This window comes from Heteronotia binoei, chromosome 10 (genome assembly GCF_032191835.1).
Source record: "Heteronotia binoei isolate CCM8104 ecotype False Entrance Well chromosome 10, APGP_CSIRO_Hbin_v1, whole genome shotgun sequence".
Lineage (NCBI taxonomy): Eukaryota > Metazoa > Chordata > Lepidosauria > Squamata > Gekkonidae > Heteronotia > Heteronotia binoei.
The window spans coordinates 79,878,533-79,903,952 of record NC_083232.1 but is presented as its reverse complement, the minus strand read 5'-3'; the positions used below and the strand labels follow the sequence as shown (position 1 = coordinate 79,903,952).

Genomic DNA, 25,420 nt, shown 5'->3' with positions numbered 1-25,420 from the left:
TCTATTAGACGAGGTTTGGTGTTCGGCCAAAATCCCAGAGTCGTGGAGGTACAGTAATGTAGCTCTTATCCCCAAGCCTGGGAAAGACCCTGATAATATTGGAAACTATCGCCCTATATCTTTATTAAATACAGATTATAAAATATTTACGTCAATTTTGGCAAGTAGATTAAAACAGGTACTGAGGGAAACTATACATACTGATCAATCTGGATTTTTACCAAAAAGACAAATGCACACAAATGTTAGGCTGTTATTTAATTTTTTGGAATACTCGGAGTTTAATAGGGATAAACAGTTAGCCTTTTTATTTCTCGACGCGGAGAAGGCCTTTGATAATTTAGAATGGAATTTTATGTTAGAACTCTTGGAAAAATCTAATTGTGGGGCAAAATTTGTTGAAAATATACGGGCTATATATGACAAACAGTTTGCTAGGATAATCGTTAATGGTGACTTAACAGAAGAAGTCCATCTTACCAAGGGTACGAGACAAGGTTGTCCCCTTTCTCCCTTACTGTTTATTTTTTCTCTTGAAGTTTTAATTGACTCAATTAGGTTGGATGACAAAGTTGAGGGGATAAAGGTTAAAGGAGAAAACTATAAAATATTAGCTTACGCAGATGATATGGTTATTGTGTTGCAAAATCCTTTGGACTCAATAGAGATGGTTTTGAATCATTTGGAAGAATATGGGAAGGTTGCCGGCTTAAAAATAAATAAAAGTAAGTCGAAGTGGCTAACCAAAAATATGACGGCACAGGCAATTGCGGATTTGGAAAGAAAATCAGGATTTAAAAGAGAGAAAAAAATCAGATATTTAGGTATAGTTGTTTCGGATAAATGCAGTGCCACTTATGAAAATAATTATGTTCCTTTATTAAAAGAAATAGAGTCTTTATTCAAATGTTGGGTTAATTTGAAACTTTCATTTATGGGCAGAGTGTCATTACTGAAAATGAATATTCTTCCCAAAGTTTTATTTTTGTTTCAATCGGTGAATTTTGCTATGAGGGCTCCTTTTCTTAAGAAATTAAATCAATTGGCTAGAAATTATGTTTGGCAAGGAAAGAAACCTCGAATAGGCTGGAAAATACTAGCTGACAAAAAAGAGAACGAAGGTTTAGGGCTACCTGATTTTGAGATTTATCATACTGCTTGTTCAATTTGTTGGTTGAAAGACTGGGTAATGTTAGAAAACACCCGTGTGTTAGCAATAGAAGGGGCCGATTTACAAGCCGGTTGGCACGCTAATATGTGGTATATTAAGAAACCACAAAATTACTTTAAAAATCATTTAATTCGTCAGTCTTTATTGCTAACTTGGACAAAAATAAAAAGGAAAATCTATGACAAAACGCCTAGGTGGATATCCCCAATGGAGGCATCTATTCGTCCACAACTGTGGTCTCCCGAAAAATCTCTAAGATATTCGGATTTATTAGATGAGAAGAATAAAATGAGGAGGAAGGATGACTTAGAACAAAGTGGAATTATTCTGGATTGGTGGGTAATGACCCAAATTATGGCTAAATATAATTGTGATAAAATTGTTGGGTTCACGAGAACAAATTTTGACTTTGACAAGTTAATAACAGATAAGACTGGGAAAACGATAAAGAAGGTTTATAATTATTTACTACAAATTAAATTGGAGGACGAATCGGTTAAAAACGTAATGGTGAAATGGTCATCGAATTTAAAATACAATATAACGTTGGAACAATGGGCAATGTTATGGCGGAATAATTTTAAGATCATAAAACCGGTTAATTACCGGGAGAATTTTTTCAAACTCTTTCACAGGTGGCATATTACACCGGTTTTAATAAACAAAATTAATCACGACTTCCCACCTAATTGTTGGAAATGCGGAGTGAAGATTGGAACCTACTATCATCTATGGTGGACATGTAAGGTGTCCAAAAAATACTGGAAAGGTATTCATAGAATTTTGACTGAAATTTTGAAGATTAATTTTCCGCTTAAACCGGAGTTTATGTTATTGTCCTTAGTACGTGGGATGGTTCCCAGAGAGGATGAATTCATTGTAGTTTACATTGTAACGGCGGCTAGAATGTTATTGGCTCAAAATTGGAAATCTAAAACATCCCCAAAAAGGGAAGAATTAATTTACAAAATTATGCAGTTAATGGAAACAGACATATTGGTTAACACAATACATGGAAAATTGAAGGAGGACGCAATAAAAAAATGGGAAAAGGTATATATATGGTTAGAGAAAAATTAAAAATAGGTTAGGATAAAAGATTATAATATTTTATATTCTGTATATTGGATAACGGTAGTACTGTTTAAATTAAAGTTATAATATAACATAATAATATATTGTTTAAATTAAAGTTATAACAAGTTGAATATTGGGAATTTTATGCCACAGTCATACCTTAACTTGGATAAAGGAAGGGTGTTATAGGATAATGTTTATCCTATAAATTCTGTTACAGGGGTTGAATAAGTAATTTATGATTTGAGGATATCTAAGGAGGTATGTACTTTATTATTTTGTCGTATGTGTAATGTAAATTTGTTTGTGGTATCATTGTTTTGGTTTTTTATGTATTGCAATGGATGAATAAAATTATTGAAACTCAAAAAAAAAAAAAACATTTAGTATACAGCTGCAAATATGAATAACAGTCATCTTTCAGGATGATTTGTTTACCATTATTCTGTTGAAATCAAGGCTGAATATTCAACCATGACACAGACGTCTATCCAAATTTGTTGTGGGGCTAAGGACAATGACACATTTCATGCATTCAGTTACTCAGAAGTTCAGAAAAATGCAAGAGGCTTTTCCCTGCATAGAGTTAAGTGAGTTTTAAATGTCAAGGCCTAAAAGCTAAGACTTCCAATACAGTCAACGCTTCCTTACCTAACCACTGATCGCAATAGGTAAGAGTTCCATACTTCCCTTGATATGTCCAGTTTCACAACTTGTACCTCTTATACACCATCTTTATGTTTACTTGTCTAGACAGCTGACATGGGGGGGGGGGGGGCTCTGAAATCTAATGGGGAAAGCTGGATAACATAATTTTCAGATACTGACACATTATTATACCAATTAACACTGCGATTTCCAATCCAAAGCATTAAATTCATAACTACCAGTACCTTTTAGAGAACATGTTTGGCAAACATTATGTGTCAGGACATAGGATATAAATGTTGTGGTCCTTGCCCGGAGTTATATAAGCTACCTTAGTCACATCAGGATGGGAGATAGATCCAGGTGGGTAGCTGTGCTGGTCTGAAGCAACAGAACAAAGTAGCACCTTTAAGTAGCACAAAGTTTTATTCAAGGTATAAACTTTCATGTGTACACACACACACTTCTTCAGATACAATGAAATGGGAGAAAAAAACCATTCAAACTTATAGACAGGGCTGGGAAAAAAACAAATTAGCACATAACATGATGTAGACATTTTGTTCCCGTTTTGTCTTGAAATGTCTTCATATGCTAATCTGGGATTTTTCCCCCCAGTCCTGACTATAAGTTTGAATGGTTTTCTCCCATTTCATTGTATCTGAAGAAGTGTGTGTGTGTACACATGAAAGTTTATATCTTGAATGAAACTTTGTTGGTCTTAAAGGTGCTACAGGACTCTTAAGGATGGGAGATGTGAGAGAAAAGGGACTGACAGACAAGAGTCGGGCAACAGCAAAGGAATTGTGCTGGCAACAGTAGCCCAAAAATATTAGGTTTGAGATGCCAGGAGAAATGGCCAGATGGAAATGATTTGATAACAAGGAAATGGTGGCAGGTCCAGAAATGAAAGAACATGGAAAGCAACACAATAAAAATTGAGAGTTTTGCCAGTCAGACAAAACCCATCAGTACCAAGCAATATCCACATTTAACTACACCTCTTAAATATGCTGAATTAGAATACAGCCAGAAAGAACTGCTAGGACTCCTAAAATACCTGGAAGAATTCTGTTGTTCCAAAATACGTTGCTGGGCTTCCCAGTTTGCTTTCTCATCCTCAAACTGGCGGCGTTTTTCTTCCAGTTCTTTGTGTTGGGCCTCCAGGTTCTTTTTCATTTGCTCATGACGCCGCTGGAGCTGAGAGTCAAGAAAGCAACATGCAATCATTTCATCAGTGCCACCCTGTATATTCAAATATTATTTCACTTCTGGACTTGCTGCTCCATAAAGTTTACACTGTACAAATTAAGCCTGCTTATTCATATGAAATCCAACCTACACCTGACAAACATAGCAGCAAATTTTCTAAAGAACATTAAAGACGCATTCCTGTTAACATGTCTAGCATAACTGCATTCAGATCTTGTACTCAGCAGTGCCGTACTCTTACTATTTCCTCTTTATGGCCTAGTTTGACTTCTGAACCTTTTTAAAAAACTTGACACATCATTACTCTGGCTAGCCAGTATTAAGCTTCCCTGCAACACAGATGATGATTTTTCACATAAGCACTCTTTTGAGCTGGCCAGAACAATGCTATCAACTGGCAGTCATTTGCTCTCATACTTCTAAGTACAATTGTTACATAACCCTTGGAATTGGTTACAAGTTAAAGTCATCAATGAAGAGCCCCGTGGCGCAGAGTGTTAAAGCTGCAGTACTGCAGTCCTAAGCTCTGCTCGCGACCTGAGTTCGATCCCCGGCGGAAGCTGGGTTTAGGTAGCCGGCTCAAGATTGACTCAGCCTTCCATCCTTCCGAGGTTGGTAAAATGAGTATCCAGCTTGCTGGGGGGAAAAGTGTAGATGACTGGGGAAGGCAATGGCAAACCACCCCAGAAAAAGTCTGCTGTGAAAACATTGTGAAAGCAACATCACCCCAGAGTCGGAAATGACTGGTGCTTGCACAGGGCACCTTTCCTAAAGTCATCAATCAAACTAAGTTAATAAATTTAGTTTATTTGAATCACTTCTAGTAAATGGGAAGAAAGAGAGTTATTTGATCCAAACCAAACCTGACCTTGCCTGGACTGGTGATTGATAATGTACACAGGAACAAGAAAAAGAAGATATTGGATTTATATCCCGCCTTTCACTCTGAATCTCAGAGCAGTCACAATCACCTTTACCTTCCTCCCCCACAACAGACACCCTGTGAGGCGAGTGCAGAAGCTGCTCTTTCAAGGACAACTCCAGCAAAAGCTATGGCTAACCCAAGGCCATTCCAGCAGCTGCAAGTGGAGAAGTGAGGAATCAAACCCGGTTCTCCCAGATAAGTGTCCGCGCATTAACCGCTTCACCAAACTGGCTCTCCTTATACATCTATAAGAATAGTGTTTTGTAATCCAACCTGACAGTAATTTAATAATGCCAGCCTAATAAACCGCATTCAGCACAAGCAGCGGTGAACTAGGAAAAAACCCCTCCCTGTCAAAAGAAAAGGAGGGCGAGAAAGACTAGACTCCAACACACCTTGGCTGGGTGCTGTGGTCTTCACCACTGGGTTGGCCCACCCTGGGGTGGGGAGGAGACTGTTAGCCCATCAGGAAAAGTCCTGGTGGTCATAATGGCCAACCTGTCCCTGAGAACAAGTCCAATCAATTTAACAGAAGCTGTGCTTTAAGATCTAAAGCATAACTGTGAAACTCAAACTCCTCGTGTAAAAGGTCACTGTGAACAGTGTCTCTACAGCACAAGCATGGGGTCATGTTAGCCATCTCCATGCACACTTACAAGACCTCATCTGATTCCACTGGGAATTAATTTATATCTAATCATATCCTGAGTGGTATGCTCAGTGTGCAGGTTAACTCTTGGGTGACACATTATTTTCATTTACAATCCTTGCTTCATCCAGAAGGTGGTATGCTCTCAACTGCGGGCTGCATTTACCTCCGCTTCAGAGTCCTTCAGTTTTTGAACTTTTTCTTTGACCTTCATTTCAAAGACCTGCTCCATTTCCATCTCCATTTTCTTCATCTTTGCCACATGCTCCCTGCGTTCTTCTTCCATTTGTGCCAGAGGGCTCCTGCCAGAAACCAGAACAGGAAGTTGGTTATTCCATGGAGAAAATTTCTTTTGCTAATGCATAACCAGTGAAAAGGCAACAGGGAAACACTGAAAGGAAGCAAGAAACAATCTAATAGTGAAGTACCCATATAAGTAAGAGGTGCCTAAAAAATTAATGATAGTGATCAAATGCTTTTCCTATCATGACAATGTGTCTTGTACATTTGAGCTAATGTAAACATCGGAGGAAGGACTCCACAGGCAACACTACAATTTCCAGGAAGGGGCACATTGTGAAAGGAGGAAGAAATCATACACAGTGAGCTTTTAATACCACAGATTTGGTGCACTTGTGATGGACGAGCTCAGGCAACAATATATTACACACCAACATGTCAAGAATGTTAGTCTACAGAATGTTGTCTGTGCAAGGGAGGCTTAAACGAGATTGTTTTTGTTTCTGCAATGTTATGATTTATTAAACCGCGTTTTTATTTACTTCTAAAAAGTACTGCATTCGTTTCTTCATGATGGCTCGGTTGCTTGGGGAAACAAAGCATTTTGTAGTCCAATTCCTAAGAGTGATGTGAGTGAAGTCATTTTGGCTGAGATAAATGCATCATATAGGACAGGTGAAGGATAAGGAACAGGTCCTGGGATGCAGGGAAGCTAAGTGACAGCACATCCAGAGGAAAGGAGGCTGAAGGAATGATGCAGGGAAAACGATGGACTGAGAAGGCTCGAGGGATTGGAACTGTGCACTATCGGTAGGAAGAATGTGAGCAGCCAAGGGAGGTCTGAGGTATGTGGACCAGGGAGCCAAAGGAACATGATGTCGCTAGGCCATAATCTATGCCCTGATAAATTCTGGAAGTTGTGGTTTCTCTTGTCTTTGCAGCACTAGGACATGGCCACTCTTGAGCCTAATAAGAGAACCAATAAACAATGACAGCTGCTGGATTTCACACTGATTTCCTCGGAAAAACCAACTGTCTAGTACAGGGGTCCTCAACCTACGGCCCGCGGGCCAGATGCGGCCCGCTGAGGACGTTTATGCGGCCCACCGGGTTATGGCAAAATCAGACCGGAAGTGACGTTCGACCTAAACTTGCGTTAGCAACGCACACTTCCGGCACTGGGCTGAGGTGGCGGAGACAGAGTGTGAGGTGATACCGAGGTGAGGTGAGTTCCCAGGCCATGGTGTGTGGTGTGGGGAAGGGAGAGAGATGCAGAAGACGGAGACCTGACGGCCCGCGGCCTTGTACAGTAACGGCAGTCCGGCCCTCAAACAGTCTGAGGGACAGTGAACTGGCCCCCTATTTAAAAAGGTTGAGGACCCCTGGTCTAGTAGAATGACTCTACAGCAGAGGTTCCATATGGAGACAACTCTCTGTGCAACTGCTGTGAATGCAGAGGCAGAGGCATCAGCTTTTTGCTGCACTTTCCTTGCCATAGCCCCCAACAGCCTTAGTCCCCCCCCCCCATCCCATTACAGCCTTGAAACAATGTTCTACTTTCCAGTTTTGTTACGTTAAGTATTTAACCCCTTCTTTTATTCAGTAAATGAGTAACCTGTGCCTTTCTCCTAAAATTCTGTAACAAAAAGGGCTAGAGACATTTCTTTTTAAAAAGAGAATTGGGAACTTGTAAATTATGTCAAAAAACGTGTTTTGATCCCTTCTTGCAGCTCTGTGGGTTAGTCATGTTCTAATACAGGACAGATTTGTAATCTATATGACTTGCTGAATTCAAAACCCAATGTTAATGCATCAGACAGATTCCTTCCCCTACAGCTAATGAATTCCTAAGACACACAGGTTCAACACCAGAATCTAATCAAAGTCACAGACTACACATGCCACAATCTGATCACATCAATACAATCTGAGGAGGGAATAACTGGTGATGTGCCCAACAAGACGAGTGCATTGCAGACGTATTTTACCACCACTTGCCTGGACATTTTTCATGCAATGCAAAATAGGAGGGAAAAGAAAGTATCAGTGAATAAGATGCAACTAGCAGAACCAACCTTCACTTCACCACCTAGGATCAAACTAAACAGATGCTAATATTTTTTTTTTACAGTGTTACTCTAAAAGCTGGAGCTGACTGCAGAATCTCAGGCAGCAGCAAAGTTGCAAGTAACCATTTTCAAAACTACACAGGCATTAAAGAGAAGGAATCCTAAAGGCAATCCTAAAATACTTAAGACACTTCTTCACCCACATGAAAACAGCACTCTTGACTGCACTGAAGACACTAGAGCAAAGTACCACAGTTTCTCAGTGTCAGTGCTAAGAAACGTATTCTTCCACCCCTGCCAGCAGGTATTTCAAAGAACTATTTTCTGGTAGGTGAAGACCAAATTTGCAATGGCTAACAGAAAAACACACAATCTTCTAAGTTCTTCATCTAGCTGGCATAGATCACAAAATGAGAAATCCTGTCCAGGGAGCTAGAGAGACAAGAGGAGAGAGCTGAAAGGAGGATGGGAGAAGGAATGGCAGACTGAGCCAAAAGGTTCACCAGGAAATCCAGCCAGGCAGAACAGGTGAATAACTGGAGTTTGAGAACTGGAAGGACTTGAAGCACACTGCCAGTTCCAGGAAAGAACTTCTGTATGCGAGTTCAGAGGTCTGAGGCTCTGCTGTAATAACAGTATTTAATCCAAAAGCCCAGGTATATTTTGTAAAAAATTTAGGGAACAAAACTTAGGGCTCTAATTAAAACCGGTTCTGTTCTAAACAGCTACTATACATGTGAAGATGGGCAATCTTCTCCGTAATTTATTTTTAGTGAGTAAAGAAAGCCTCTCTCCCTGGAACTACTACTAATACAGCCATTACTATCAGTAGAAACCAGGAAGTGTTATACCCAAATGATTGTTGTAAATAAACTACAAAGAAGAATCTTTCCAGGGCAGATTTCAAAACAGCAAATTTCAGCACCGCTCAATTTTTTCCCCAAAGCAGTTACTTCTCCATGAAAAGAAAAATTAAGGAAGAACTACAGAATTTAACTCTCACAGATCTCAGTGCTCAGATATTTACTAAAACAGAGTGGTCTAAGGTCTTCCAACAGTAATGAATTTCCACAAGATGAAGAAAGGGCAACAATTTCTCCTGATGCACACCTCCCGCCGATGTCAGAAGCCCTCGCTTTCTGTTCTCGAGGGTCTCCTGACCTCGTAAGAACAAATGGGGGAGGGGGGGAGCCAAGCAGGAAGGTAGCAGGAAATAGATGGGGGGGATCCTGCTCTGCAAAGTCTGCCAGATGGCTGGATACACTGCGGCATCTCCCAGATCACCCAACTTGTGCTCAGAGGAAATGGGATTTTAAATGGGAAGGCTGGGAGATAGCAGGGTCAAATAAAACACAGTATCACCCAATTCAAGCACTCTGTTCTCCCTGTGAAGAGAGGGAGGGGCTCTGAATGCGCAGCCAACAATCATGCCAGGCTGACGGTTCTCTCCAAAAAGTCACACCTGATCAGACTGGAAAATAAGCCTCTGCAAGCCTTTTATATAAGAGCACGCAATCGTATCTACGTTTTTGCCTTCCTTGCTAGCACTACAATATGATAATGCCAGTGCTTTCAAGTGCTCTTGCAACCACCTGCAACTTTAGAGGCAAGAAATGAAAACAAGTTCTTGAAGAGCATTTCATACATAATCGTTGTACTTATATTTACTGAAAGGCAGCAAACTGTGTGGATTGTGTATCCAATAACTGCTAAAGTGACCTTCTGTCTTCTTTGTGAATCAAAGTGCTTTCTGTATTTGTCACTAAAAATATTTAATGTTAGATAAGTTTTAGAATGAAAAACATTAAAGCAAAACAAATGCAAGAGCTGGAAATAAAATGCAAAAAATTACACTTAACATTGAAAGCCTTATTTGTTTAAAAGGTTTTTTTTTCCCCCTCATGTCTTTTGAAAAATTTAAATGACCACTTACATGCCTTCAACTGTGTCAAATCTAAAAAACAAAAAATACAAATGCTTAGCATGCTTAAATAAAACCACAAAAAAATAAAAAGCAGTAATTTAAAAAAAAAAGCAAATTCATTATGGATTTGAAGCTACTTAAGGCTTGGATGCTCCACAGAAGCAAAATTTTCACTGTAAAGTGACAGATGGTTAGTTTAAGCTAGTTAAGGTTTATTTTCAATGTTCAGTTAGTCAGTGCCACACAATTAATGCAGACCTGATGTGAAAAGCTTCCAAGTATAATAATACCTGAACTGCAAAAAGTATGCAAAGTAGCAATGCATGCTCTGTAAACTGGAGTTTAAATATTTTAGTGACATCCGTTTTACTACTTTTCTCCAAGCATACAGTGATTCCTAACCCTTTCTGGGCCTATGCTAGGCTGTATATTCAAAATGAAGTAAATGAGCACCATCTAACTGGCCAGCAGAAGTCTTACAAGAAGCTGTTCATTTCTTTCAAAAAGTAGCACTCGGTATAATTAAGCTCAGATGATCGCATGGCAACTATTAGTTTTTCTGCATTTCAAAGATTCTTCTAACATTACAAAACCATTCAAAGTATTTGACTTAAAAAGCCCTGTAACTATAACTGCCCCTCTGGAAATGGTTGAACTAAAAAAAAAAAGAAACACCATTTTGGATCTTAGTAAGAAATAGCACAACCAGAACTCATTTAGAAGCCAAGGCTCAATCTGAAAGACTGAAAATGTGTGGTTCCATTAAAAGACTGAGTTTTCCCCTGGCCGTTCACCAGATGCCTGAGTGTACAGATGCCTAGTGTCTAGCCTTGAAAACCCTATGCGGTCACCATAAGTCTGCTGTGTCTTGATGGCATTTTTACAAACACACACACCATTTGTTCTGACCTGCATGGGCCAGGTTAGCCTGATCTAGTTAGATCTCAGCAGCTATGTAGGGTCAGCCCTGGTCAGTACTAGGATGGGAGACCACTAAGGAATACTAAGGTTATTATGCAGAGGCAGGCAATGGCAAACCGCCTCTGAATATCTCTTGCCTTGAAAACCCTACAGAGTCAATATTTGTCAGCTGTGATTGGACTGCAAAAAAAGAGAAAAGAAGTGGTGTGGGGGAGGGGCAACAAGAGTAGCTGACAGCCCTTGTATAGGCAGAATGCAGGATGCATTTTGTCAAATCCCTCCCCCCATTTTGGCACAAAATTTTCCGCCCCGTGTATGTAAATATAGCTTATCTACAGTTGTCAGGGCTGTATTGCTGCATCTCAATAATGTCAGGTGGGCTAAAAGTGTGACATGCATGCATGGACAATTCCCAGTGTTTGTACATGGTGTATCTGCCATCTTTTTCTTGCATTATTTCAATTATTTAAATTTGAATTGAAAAATCTTCCAAACCCAGTTTTCCCATAAAACCCACATCACTGCTTACTGTCCACAGAAAATAGGCTTTAATTCCCCCCCCCCCCAACCAATAAATACTATAAGTTCAACTGAACCAATGGGATAAGATAAGTGTTATAGTAGATATCTCAACTGTGAAAAGCTGCTCAGTAAATCTCAAGAATGATGGGAGCTTTTAAGTCTTATATGGAAGTCTCCCCCCCGGCTCTGCCTTCCACCTGCAACCTTAAAGAATGGCTTTCATTATCCCTGGCATGCACAGGAACAGTCATAGCCTCAGCCAGCTTGCTAGCACTGTTTTTGCCAACAGTTGGGCCCTACGTAGCAAACAGTCACCTAACATCAGGGCTTTTATTCGTAGCAGGAACTCCTTTGCATATTAGGCCACACACTGCTAATGCAGCCAGTCCAAGAGCTTATAGGACTCTTAGTACAGGACCTACTTTAATATCCAAGATGATTAGCTACATTGGGGGGGGTGGGGGGTGGCCTAATATGCAAAAAAGTTCCTACTTCAAAAAAAGCCTTGCCTAACATTATAAGCAGTGAAGAAGAAGAAAGCTGTGCCTCACAGAATTACAAAAGGAGGCACTATACTTAGGATGATCGGTATAGTAGCTGTTTTTTAATGTTCAATAAATCCTTCCAAGACAGCTTCTTACAACTGACACTCATTCTCTGAAATCTGTTTTTCAAGATACTAGTAATATTAACTTGTGGAAGACCCAGACCTAAACCTAAGGTTAAAAAAAACTTAAAATGACAGCAGACATCACTGGGACTTTTTAGCAGACATTTCCAGAACAACTGAGGGCAGAAAGTTAGCAGCCGCTGTTGACTCATTGTGATTCACTTGTTTGTAAACATCTAGTGATTTTTATAATGTATCATTGCTTCCGTCATCAGAAGTCAATCACTGGTATCTACTCAAAGATATTAATTTTCGCTCTAGAGTAAAGCTACAAGCAACCTTACCAGGTAAAAAAAGAACAATGCATTTATAGTTAAGCTTAGTTTACTTGGATATCTGGATACTTTGAAGAATTAGTACTGTTAAAAAGAGCTACAGAAAAGGCTCCTCCCATGGGAATGGAAGGGATGTAGCTTGGGAAGTTCACATAGTTTGAGAGAATTCTCTGCCTGTACAGATGGAGACATACAGGGATGATGACAAACGACCCAGGAGTTACTTAGTCATCCTTTGTTTTCTTACATGTCTCATTCATGAAGGAAGAAAGAGGACAAGGCCTTTGAAAGACAAATCTTCTATCCTAGACCTATGGCAAGGGGCTAGGGCTAAGGTTCTAAGTCATACATGTCTATGCAAAACAATGGAATGGGTTATGGATCTGGCTGAGCAATCAGCTGTGCCTGGCTGTGCTAATTTGCTGCTTAGATAGCCTAAGGACCTCTGTTTGCAGAAGTCTAGCAAGGTATTTCTTGGCATGTCTTTCCCCAGAAACAGAGCTGATACTTTCTCATCATTGCTTCATAACTGCCAATATGGAATGCCAATGCCTCTTTATCAACTGGAGCTGAATCAACCATACAATTGCAGTGTGGTGTGTGAAAAGGAATACAGAGCCCTCCTGCCTGGTTTTATATACATTGTCCAGCTTTTTTGCTGTGGCAGATGCAGAGGTTGGTTTAGCCCAAATGTTTTTAGTTGTGTTGAACATTCCTTGCTTGATTGGGAAGGCCACTGGACCCATGATTTCAGAGTGTAGAACTTTGAATACTGGGTCTTGTAGATGCTGGAGCAGTGCCATTCACCTGTATTTCAAGAGATTTTGCCATTTGCACCAGTGCAGTCTCCTCAAAGACTACTTCTGATGGTTAAGGTTTGGAGACAGTGTCGGAACTGGATTCAGACTCATGTTCACTCTCAACGCAGCATGACTCTAAGGACAGGCCCTTGTTGCCCTGAGGTCCATCTGGTTTACTCTGTCACACAGATGGAGGTTGATGTTTAGGCTTCAGTTCTTAGTGGGAACAAGGATGGTGACCATAGTAATGGTGGTAGAAGTTGTGATAATGTTCACAGCAACAGTGACAGGGGGACCTGTACAGACAGTGATGGAACAGATGATGATAGGAATGGTCTTGCCCTGGGGATGGGGTGACAGCGATTCCCAACTCTGGGTGTGCAACTGTTCTAAACTTCAGTGAAGGAGACAAAGGGGAGACTGTAATGGAAGTAATTAGGACTTAAGTGAAGTGGTTTCTCAACTGTGGAGTAGGTGGTAGAATCTTTGAAACCAGAATTGAGGCTTTGGCTGCAGGCACCTGGAATTGACAAAGTAGACATCTTGTGTGGCTTGGACTTACTCAAGGAGAGAGTGCTCATTGTCTTGATATGTTTTGACTTTATCTTTGCTTTCTTTGCAGGTGGTTCTAACTGACTTTTAGGTAGAGTGTAACTTGCAGGAACTGAGGTCAAAGGGTATAACCAAGTATGAGTTTGCAATTGAAGCCTGTAGTAATGAGGATGCTCTCTCAGGACCCTGGGCCTTTTTCATCGGTTGGAGCTGCTGATGGGGCTAAACTCTTGATAATACAGCTTTTAGCTGGGAGGCTCTTTAGCTTCAGGCCTTCAGCATAAAATGCTTCCAGATTGAGAACCTTAAGGTGTCATGTGTCTCACTGAGACACAGGAGGCTCAAGTCGTATGCATCTGACTGGACCATCTTGGTTCCACATAAGGCCTTTGAAGACACACGGCCAAGCCCAATTCTTCTGAAAAGTACTGATAAGCAAGATCTTTTGAACTGATAGTGTCTTTGAAACTCTTCAGGGAGCAAAGTAATCCAACATCCTTCAGAGGTGGCAAAAGAAGAACCAGAAGAGGTGCTCTCCCCTTTTATATATACATTAAGTGGAAAAACACTGCTTTAGAACAATTGCAGCCAGCCTGGGCATGTGCAGTTCCCATGGAGGATTACAAAGAAGTCACAACAATTAAACAAAATATTTCTTATCTCAAGAAGAAAAGAATTCAAGCCATCCTGTTCAGTTCCACAATTGCTAATACCAATTAGAGCTTTCACTTCACTCAAAAGCATTTGTAATTAAAATAAAATAAAAACAATAGAATAATATGAATTATTCTCCCACACTCTGATTTCCATCCTTGCATGCCAGCCACTGCAACCAAAAATTTTAATACAATCAATGTACTAACAAAATTGTTATCAGCTAGAAAGTAAGCCAGAAAGAAGAAAAAAGTATCAGAAATGATCACTAGACAAATGCAGAGATCTCCCAGAGGGGACACCAGCACACAATGTAAAAGGATCTGAGATAAAGTTTCAATTGTGATGGATGCACAGAGGCACAATTTTTCCAAATAGATTACTCCTTGGAATCTACCCAGGAAAATAGTGAAGAGAAAAGCATTTAACCTTACCTAATTAAGACAAAAACCCTCCAATATTTTGGAACAGTAAATTGATAAAAAGATGACAGAGGCACAATGCCAAATACACACACACACACACGGCCTTTTTTGTAGAAAACGCCCAGGAGGAACTCATTTTCATATTAGGCCACACCCAATGACATCACCATTGTTTAGCATAGGACTTTTTATAGAAAAAGCCCAGCAGAAGCTCATTTGCATATTAGGCCATGCCCTCTGATGCCAAGCCAGCCAGAACTGCATTCCTGTGCGTTACTGCTCAAAAAAAGCCCTGTATGTATGTGTATATATATATATATATATATATATATATATATATATATATATATATATATATATATATATATATATATATATATATATATATATATATATATATATATATTAACCTCCATTATGACACACAATAGTCAGAAAATGAAAGAAAACCAGATGCTTCCTTAAAAAACAAAACTTTCAAGTAAAGGTGGAAAGCCAGCTTCTGAGCAAGCCATTCCACTGATGCAAGGCCCACTTCCAATCAGAAAACCATACTGAAGCCATGACTTTAGCTGTAAAAATTTGAATTCCTACAGGAACAAACTGGCCAAAGAAGGGTGGGGGAATGACATATAGTCACAGAGGAACCAGCTGCAGAGAGTAGGGCATAATTTTTATGGGCCCTCCATGAGAATGCAACTTGAAAAATAATGACTACATAGCAAAACTGAAATACCTGACAAACTGGCCAACTATTCAGCTTCCAAGAAAACTGTGTAAACCAAGTGGTGTCAAAAAATCTCCAATAACTTTAGAATTGTTGAAAGGGTAGGACAAAATCCAACCACAAATTACTTCTTGATTGATTAAGCTATGTTGAAGGACAACTGCATTTATATTAGCTGGTCCTGAGCATGGGTCCATAACTTTAACTTCTATATGGTTTTCTGTGAACATGAAACAAAGATAATGCTTCAATACTAGAAATTTTGACTGATGTCCCCTCCCCACATCTACGCAAACAGTTTCTATTAAAATTAAGCCACACTTTCTGGCACAGAGACATATGCCAGAACTAGCATTTACGAAGTAAGTGGAAGAGAGAACATGGAACAAGCTCCCAAAAGGAAGAAGAGGCTTCTCCGTGATCAATGTTCAAGTGACAGATTATTGTAAATGCTGATCTCCCAACATTTTGTCTTGCTAGACTCTTAGTCGGTTAGTCCACGTATGTTATGGAGTACAGATTATCTACTGTAGTGAAGAACCCAGGAGTCCAGCTCTTTATGGGCCAAACTAGGTCAGAAGGGTGTATTGTATGCCAGCACCATTTTAAATTGCTTTAAAGACATGGCAGCTTTGGGGGCATTATGGCACTTGAAAAGGCTGGGAGGGGGGGGCAGGAGTGCCTCAATCAGAATCAGGCCCTCACAGCATTTTAAAATCACTTTAAAATGAGAATGGCATCCACAGGTTGGACTCATTTATGCTGTCACATCTAGCATGGCCCTGCGTGGGAGAGGTTCAAAGTTAATTTTCAAACACAGAAGTTACAGACTTTAGAAACAGAAGAGGAATTATCCTATAAATCTAATAACCATCTTTGCAGTAAACAGCTGTGACATATTAATAATATGCTTTCCAAATCAACTCAATGGAATATACTGGACAGATATCTAACTTAAAAATATAAAACTGTGCTATATACAAGCTAGCTACTTAAAACACAGATTAAACTAGAACAGAGTCCAATAATACCCCAATATAAAAACAAAATCACAATTTTGGATTTCATTCTATATAAGTCTTTGGCATACTGAAAACAGATTTCTATCTCTGAGAAAATTTATTAAATATACTAATAAAGGAGTAGATGATACAATTTAATCTATCAATTAAGCAACCACAAGTATATAATGCAAACTGTCAACACAGATCTCCAAGCATCCATAAGAATTACCAGGTGCCACAAGCATAAACAACATTTCCTCCATTTTTCCTGGCTTCAGTTTCAGTCAATCCACCCCCCTCCGCCCTTGTACTTGTTCAAAACAGAACCAAGCAAAATAGAGCTTGCTAGATAACAGGCTGATAATACCTTATTTCAGATCTTAAATATCACCAGCAGTAGCCCTCTTAATAATACTGTAGAACAATGTGTACAAAGTTGCACAACACAGGACAATTTCTACGGTGCTGAAACAAATCAGTTCATGGCAGCACCATGTACACCTACCCATCTTGTATGTGCTCAGATATCAAAAGCCACTGAAATGCCCAATAAGATCAACTGGGAAATATTTCTTGTCATTGTCTGGATATATATTGTCCAAACAAAAAATGTGTACAATCACCAAATGGGCTTGCAAGCTAGAAGGCATCAAAGAACCCTAAGCCTAAATTCAGACAATACACCAAGTCACACCAAAACCCCAGTTTGAGAGGCAAAAAGATGGCTTGCCTTGTTATGACCCCTTCTTCACCTGCAAAGAGCAATCTGTTTACAGCTTTCAAACAAACTGCCCAGCTAGGTGTGCCTAATGGCTTTGCCATGACTGTAGCCTCCCAAATCAAGAAAAGCCTACTTTTATCTAAAAACAATTACTCCCTGATCAAGAAAAACCTACTTGCATTTAAAAACCTGGACAGGTTGATCAGTAGTACTTTTTGCAAGAGAAAGATGCCCCTATCTACTAGTAGTGTTGCAGTTCATACATTACCATCAGCTGCCCTGGCACAAAAGAAGAGCAGATAAGCATCACCTTCTCTCCACTGTACACTTTAAAGGATATGTCAGTTTGGACCTCTCTTTTTTTGTCAACAGCCTGAAGATAAGTCAGCTGAGCTGATTCAAGCAAGATATAACAAGAGAACAGAAGTCCAACGGCATGTTAAATGCTAACAAAAGCGCACACTGGAATAAATGTTATTAGTCATTAAGGTGCCATGAAATTTGTTTTGTTTTGCTACAACAGGCTAACACTGGAAGTCTCAAAATAGTCGTTACTGCAGGAAGTTATAAAATGGTTTTTTCCCCCCCAAATATCCTAACAGAAAGGTAAGCGATGATTATTAAAAATAATAAAAATACCTGCATTCCTCAGTTAACACACAGTATTCTATAGCAGAACACAAGATCAGCACATGGAACGGAACATAATCATGGTACGAACTATTTCAATCAAACCACTTTAAGCCATATGCTATACCATTGTTCTTCTCTCAAAACAGTGAGATAGTGAACTGACAGATAAGCAACCAGGTAAGCAACTTCCATTTTCTTTGCTGACCTTCAACCATCCACAAAAAATGCAAAAAGCGATTCAGTGTCCAAAGGTGGAAGTAAAAGTTCATCACTGAAACTGTTGGCAATATCAATTAGTACAAGTTCAACTAGTAAGAAAACAAATCACCTACAGCTTGGGTGCAGGTAACTCATCAAACATTTAAATCCAATGTCAAGGTATGCATCAAAAAAGGTCATTTCAGTGTTGCTGCGCCCCTTTAAAGATTCCATTCAATGGCAAATATACAGCACCACCATCATTGCCACTTACTTTGTTAACTGCCCTTTGTTTTTGTTGTTGTCCACTCCATTGTACGTAACAGCTGCCAATTTCCTGCTTCTGTAGTTCTCATAATGGACATTATTAGTGACATCCTTCAAGTCTTGCATGTGAGTTCTATTTTTTTTTAAAAAAGGGAGGTTGTCAGCAAATTTTCCTTCCTGGCATGATTAAATATCAACTGAACATCATTAACTTTAAGTAAGAAAAAACTCTTGGCATGGATATTTAGGGTTCTGAAACATAAAATGCACAAATGTGTAAGTACAGCGACTTACTGTACTTAACAGAAAAAGCAATAGAACATAGAATCCAATGGCATCTTTATGACCAACTAAGTTTTATCCAGGGTGTGAGCTTTCATGTGCATGCACACTTCATCAGACAGAATGGAATGAGACTTACCAGTCCATACATATAAGGTAGAGGTTGAACAGTAAATTAGCATTCGATATAATGAAATGTTTTAAGAGGCGCAAACTGGAATAACAAGCTAAGTTTATAAGGTCATCACTGTTTAGATTCAATTTCGGGAGTAATTGTTTGATTATCTAAAAATTCAACATATTATAAATATCCCAAATAATCAGGATATAGTGACATTTTCCTGATGTGCTTAAAGATTGTATATTCAAAACTCATACCCAATGCAGAAATACTTCCCAAGTTCATAGCTGAAACCTAAGCACATTTCAAGGAAGAAAGCCTTTGTTTCTCTCATTGGAACGGTCAAATTGTGACTTTAGGCTCAGCATAAGATTATGGGTTTCATGTCTCAAGCACAAAAGTTAAAACTCAGAAGTTCCAGTTTGCAACACATCCCATAAACTGTCATTAATTCCAACACCAATGCATCCAGAAGTTACTTTTCCTTTGCTTGCACTTTATAGCAGAACTCTTATTTTATAGTTCAAAATCAAAAAAGAAAAATTAGAATTTATTACTTATCCACTGACAGCCCTATTACTGTTATACACAGACCAGAAACCCACCAGAAACATATGCAGAATTACACCATCTGCCAAATCTTCCAGTTTCTTTTGTTGTCTTTTGCTGTTTTGTTGTGTTAACCAAAGACAAACAATACCCTGCCTTCTGGAGATACAGCAAAGGCATTAGACATGGTTGACATATTCATGAGGCCTCCGAGCACAAAAGTAACTAGTCTTCTGAAAAGCTCTGCAGTCTTAAAGATATTAGCACTGTCAGTTGATGCAGAAGACTTGCTGCAGCTTCTTCAGCTACAATCGGTACTTCATAAGGGCAAAAATAAAAATTATGCCATGAAAGCACCGCACTGCTCCTGTAAAGTATTTTAAATATCCTCTTACGAAGTAAGGAAAGGAAGGCACCCAATATTTGGAACGGTTGCAGTGGAATGTGATATGTATATATTTTAACTGCAAGGCTCCCGCCCACTTAGAAAAAAGATCTGCTTTCAAAACATTACAAACAAGCTTACTTGCCTTATCAACATGTTCCTGAGAATTGTGAAGTCACAGTGCTCACCATTTTCAACTGCAAAAGAAAAATGTTGCATTTAAGTGCTCTGCTAAACAAAATAGAAATTTGGAGTGGGGAAGGGAAATGCACGCACACACACACACAAACACAGAGAGAGAAGCTAGTCAGCTTCCATTTACCATTGCTGCTGCTGGCTTGAAAGAAAAGCTACACCAGAAGAAAATGGGGCAACTACCCACCAGTAGTCACACTGCACTCTAACAACACAATAAATTCTTATTTATCTTGCATATGTTAAAACTGAGTATCACACAGAGTCAACTCAACAAAGCAAAAAAAAAAAAAAAAGTAGTGGTTAGCACCTTGAAAACATAAAGCTGAAGAACAGAATAAAAATATTATCATTCACATTTTGAGGAACATCTGCCAGAAAGTTTACAGCATATCTGAACTCCAGCTATGGATATCACAAAAACGTCACTTTGTGACAGTAAACAACTTTAATATACTGGGGTTAGCAGTTCAACACTAATTCAAATCAATCCAAAATCTGAAAGGAAATAATTGATAGAAAATCTAAAGCTTAAAAGCAAAGGATATATAAAATATCCACTAGGTTCCATGTAGTTTCATTTGTCACAAAAGAATCCTCTAGTTAAGTTTCTTGAGTTTATATATAAATTAACAGTACTTTACAGATTAATTTTATTACTAGAATATAATTGTTGAGATTAGAATTATGATAAAGTTATTGTAGTCTTTTAAGCTTCTTCTGATGCTACTTTGAGAAGTCCAACTTCTGGGACCATTTTTGTTATTGCAGGGACAGGGATGGGGAAGAAAGTGGGGTAAAAAGGAGGCTTAGAAACTAGCATGATCTGAATAGCCACTTGAGAAAACACATTCGCAAAGAATTCATTTTCTCTTTAGGTGTGCAGCTAACACAATGAGAACTGAAAAATATTAGTTATAGGGAACTTAAAAAGGCGGTTTTGGTTCAGGGCAGGCCATGAACTGGACTGGCTCAAATGGGGCTCACCCAAAATGGCAAGTTCAGGTATCCCTTTCTCCCGGCCATGGCTCACTGTGGCCGGGAGAAAGGAGGTGGGGGGAATTGCCTGGGAAAGGACTTCTTTTCACTCTTTCTCCCAGCAATGAATTAACATGGTCAAGAGAAAAGGGCAGGGAAGAGACTTCCCTTTCACGTTTATCCCAGGGCCAGGAGAGGTGGGGGGAATCCTCTGGGAAAGGACTTAATTACCCCCTTTCTTCTGGCTATGGCTCACCGTGGCAAAGAGAAAGGGGGCAGTAATTAACCGGGATGGGTTAAATAGCCATTTAACCATTTGGTTTGGTCCCCACTGCTTTGAAGGAGGGGGAAGCAAAACTGAAGTGTTAAATGGATTGCAGTCATTCTATAAGGTACTTTTAACTTTGTTCTAAATGACTTACATGTTCTGGTCAATGACTGTATTAATAAACTGACAGACTGACTGATTGCAGTCATTTAAACCTAACAGTTGTGTGTGTCCACTACTGAGCGATATAACCTTTCAGTTTTGCTCCCTTCCTTCCATCAAATGTTTAAAAGGTTGGCCCCAAATAGCCAATTGAACTGGCCTAGAGTCTGGTAAATGTTCAGGGAAGGCACTGAATTTTGACTTGTGAGCTGGTTCATACCCATCCCTAACTAGTTGGGGTTGACACAATTAAATAGATTACCTTTTGACTGTTCTGCCAGGACTGAGGTTAATATTGTGTGCAAGCAAACTACTTTGTAAATTATGTGCATCTGTTTGCTAAACACGATGTATATGTCATGTCTGATTTCAAACCGAATTGATCCCAAATGCAAGAGTCAGTGGCAGTCTTCCAAAGTAGAAATATATTATATATATATATTAAATGTTCTCATATATAGTGATTTAGCATAACCTTTGCCGAAAAAGGCAAGTTTTACAACACTCCCTGACAGGTTGCACTGAAAGGACTAAGCATTGTAACTAATCAAAGTAATTATTTCCCAGTGATAATTAATCAGAACTGGATGACACATAATTATTAGTTATTATTAAAAACAGGCTATTACATTTAATTATTATTAGACTAGGCTATTACAGCATTCTGGGCTGTTCATTACAACCAAACTTAGAAGGTAACAGGAATTTAAAATAATATTTACTCTAATATTAATATTAATTCAAGCATCCATGGTGTGAATAGGAGGATAAACAGATGGGTTGAACAGTGATTCTTCCACCATCCCTTGACCATCATGAATACCATGGATGGAGAAGGGCCAGAAACTCCCCCTTCCCCAGTTATTCCAAACTGGCCATAGATTCTAGATCCTAAAAGGAGATAAGGAATGCTCTTCTCCAGCTACAAGTTGAATCTGCAACAGTTCCCACACTCCTAAAGCCATTTACTCTGGGATGCACATGCTCAGTAATTTGCTCCAAAATGAGGTATTTCAAAGCTGCCACTTAACCACCTTACTGCTCCATTACATTAATGTGCACAATCTCTCTTCTTACCTTCTGCAACTCCCCAAGGATACTGCCTTCCCCTAACTCTCTTGCCGTTGACTTCAATGATAGTATTGCTGCCTACGACAGCAAGAGGTAAACGGTCCTACAAGGCAGAAAAAGTTACAACTATAGTTTTATTGCTCTGATTGCACAAAATGGATAGAAATGAAAGACATTTTAAAACATTATTGAGGGAGCAACAGACCAACAAAATCTCAAATATGATTCCTGGCATCTCCTTTTAAAAGGGTGAGAAGGTCTCAGGCTACAGACATGGGAAAGACCGCTGCTTAAGATCTGGACAGTCACTGCTAAAAACTAGACCTTGCAGGCTAGGATAGGCTAGTAGTCCAATTCCATCTAATGTAACTTCATATGATTTGTCAATCCCCTTATTTTATGGGTTTTATGTTCTTCACATAAGTCCTGCCACCCATATATTTACCAATGCAAAAGATAATTGAAAGAATTTATCACCATTATCCAAAGCAACACTCCCCTACTTGCCCTTCAAAACCACTAAACTGGAGAACAATGCTGAGCAAAAACGACAGGTTAAACTTCCAACACAATTAAGAGTTTACTTATTCTCTCAATGGAATTCCAGTCTTTACTGGCTCGACCATTTTAAGATATCCAGGTTGATTCAATTATATTTTTCTCAAGATCAAAGCCTACTTCACTTTCTCAATGGAGGCCCAAGTAGCTGCCACTGCTAGATCCGCCTTCTTCCATCTTAAGAGGGCGAGGCAGCTGGCTCCCTTCCTGGAGCGCATCGACCTAGCAACTGTGATCCACGCAACGGTCACTTCGAGGTTAGACTACTGCAATGCCCTCTACATGGGGCTGCCCTTGTACCGAACACGGAGACTCCAGGTAGTCCAGAACGCGGCGGCCAGGCTGTTGGAGGGACTACCACGGTGGGAGCCTGCACGGCCTGGGCTGCGCAACCTGCACTGGCTGCCGGTTGTCTACCGTGTTCGCTATAAGGTGCTGGTTATTACCTTTAAAGCCCTATATGGCCGAGGACCTGCCTACCTAAAGGACCGCCTCTCCCCATATGTACCCCGGAGAGCACTGAGGTCTGGTTCCCAGAATTTATTAACAATCCCTGGGCCAAAAGAAGTTAGGCTGAAGGCCACTAGGGAGCAGGCCTTCTCGGTGATAGCCCCTCGCTGGTGGAATGACCTTCCAGAGATGGTGCGAGCCCTGCGGGACCTGAACCAATTCCGCAGGGCTTGCAAAACATTTCTTTTTCAGTTGGCATTTGAGACATCTTGTGGTATTTGAGACAGAACCTGATAACGAACGAACAGATATTTAGCCATCTCATATACATCAGGACTGTATTATTTTAGCACCTATTTTATATGTTTTATGTATTTTAAATAACTTATTTGTAATTAATGTTTAAATTGCTATGCTTTATGTGAATCATGGGACTCCCATGCCTGTTATATTGTTTATTGTTTAATGTGAATCATGGGACCCCATGTCTGTTAGCCACCCTGAGCCCGCCTGGCGGGGAGGGCGGGATATAAAAATAAAATATTATTATTATTATTATATTATTATTTGTCAGAAAGTGTGTTTTCTGGTATATGCATATGACATTGCAAGTTGGATTGTCAGACACAAATGCAATCTAAAATTTCTTCTTAAAGTGAAATGGTCAAAGTAAGTTAAAAGTTGCTAGAAGAGTTTTTCTTCATTACTGGACAACTCCTAGATCCAAACAGCTACCAATTCGGATCAGTGCTCGATCAGAGTTAGTTGCCTTCCCATTATTCCTTGCAACTCCCTCTCTCCTACACATATTAACTGCATGAACATACTTGTCAGACAATCCTAACTGAATCTTCAGTTTACTAAATGCCAAAGCTCATATTGTCAGGAAAAGAGGAACAATTTAATCGGTTGCTGCTGTTAGCAGAGCTATTATCTAAGACTCTAAAGTCAGAGAATCCAGATCAACTTCCTGCTGCTTCTCCATTTGAAAGCTGCACTACTGGGTTCCATTTGTGAACTGTGCTTTGATCCAACACTCCACAACACTTACAAGCTTCAGAATTCTGCCTGAACTTGTATCAGACACAAAACAACTTGGGAATACCTGCAGTATCCAAAAATTCTGCCGTTTTAAAAAAAGGCTTTCTGCTCTGTACATTTTTTAAAAATTCCATGCAATTTTCTGATTTCCCTTCTTTAACAAATAGCTTTTAGTTTTTCAATATAAGACTCTGCATAAGGGATAATAGTCTGCCTACTTCTATTAAGGGCGCGAAGATAATACCGGGGTTTCCTTTGCTCCTTATATAGAAAAAAGATGATTAAAAAGACGTTCTGGTTACCTTCTAAAATTGACAAAGATGATTTTAGTGCCTGAAATCCTGGACAGTGGCAGTTTACTGTTTTAAAAAGGTTTCAGACTCTCACTTTAGCCACCATATAAATCTGGGTTGGAATGCACTCTGCACAGCCCAAGAGGTCAGGGATCTCAATTAACTATCATTCATCTGCATGCTGACATTTCAGTGCATCAGCCACAAGGGGGTGTCATAGGCTCTCTACAGCACTTAAAAACCTTAAGCATTCTGCAAATGAGCTACAAAGGATCCAGTGGGTTGAAAATATTGTACCTTTTTTGATATTATGGAACAATGTTTTATGATTCATATAAAACTACTTTAAGACACTGCTTGGATACTGGTTATCAGGAATGGCTTCATCTTCAATTTTATTTGAAGTTCTAATGTGCTTCTTAATCGATTTCATTAAGGAAATGGATTCTTTATGTATTGACACCTTTTATTTTGCAATTCCACTTATTATAGTTTTACGTCCTACCTGCTGTCAATAGACAGAACTGAAGTCTGATTGTTAGTCATTTATTTTATTACCATTCAAACACAAGTTTGAGGGAAATCTGACAAATTAACCAATCGTATCCTATAAAGTACTACACCTCAGACAATGGAAATTTTAAGGTCTTCCCATGAATTATACGATAATGTTCAATGGGAACAAACATTTTTTTCACTGATCCCGACCGAAAATTAATTTTCTTAATTCTCCAAGTCATCAAATACGTGTGTGCTTCAACAATATTAAGACACAGGAAAGAT

General features: G+C 39.3%; 1 protein-coding gene across 1 annotated transcript in view; it reads right to left on the bottom strand.

The window, feature by feature from the left end:
• Positions 1 to 25,420, bottom strand: part of SEPTIN7 (septin 7) — an 86,002-nt gene that overhangs the window by 4,856 nt on the left and 55,726 nt on the right. Inside the window, exons 8-13 of the mRNA XM_060247727.1 lie at positions 22,302 to 22,398; positions 19,767 to 19,818; positions 18,292 to 18,417; positions 9,925 to 9,945; positions 5,849 to 5,984; positions 3,957 to 4,096 (exon numbers count right to left, since the gene is read on the bottom strand). Coding sequence (XP_060103710.1) covers positions 3,957 to 4,096; positions 5,849 to 5,984; positions 9,925 to 9,945; positions 18,292 to 18,417; positions 19,767 to 19,818; positions 22,302 to 22,398 — 572 coding nt within the window. The remainder of the gene's footprint in view (positions 1 to 3,956; positions 4,097 to 5,848; positions 5,985 to 9,924; positions 9,946 to 18,291; positions 18,418 to 19,766; positions 19,819 to 22,301; positions 22,399 to 25,420) is intronic.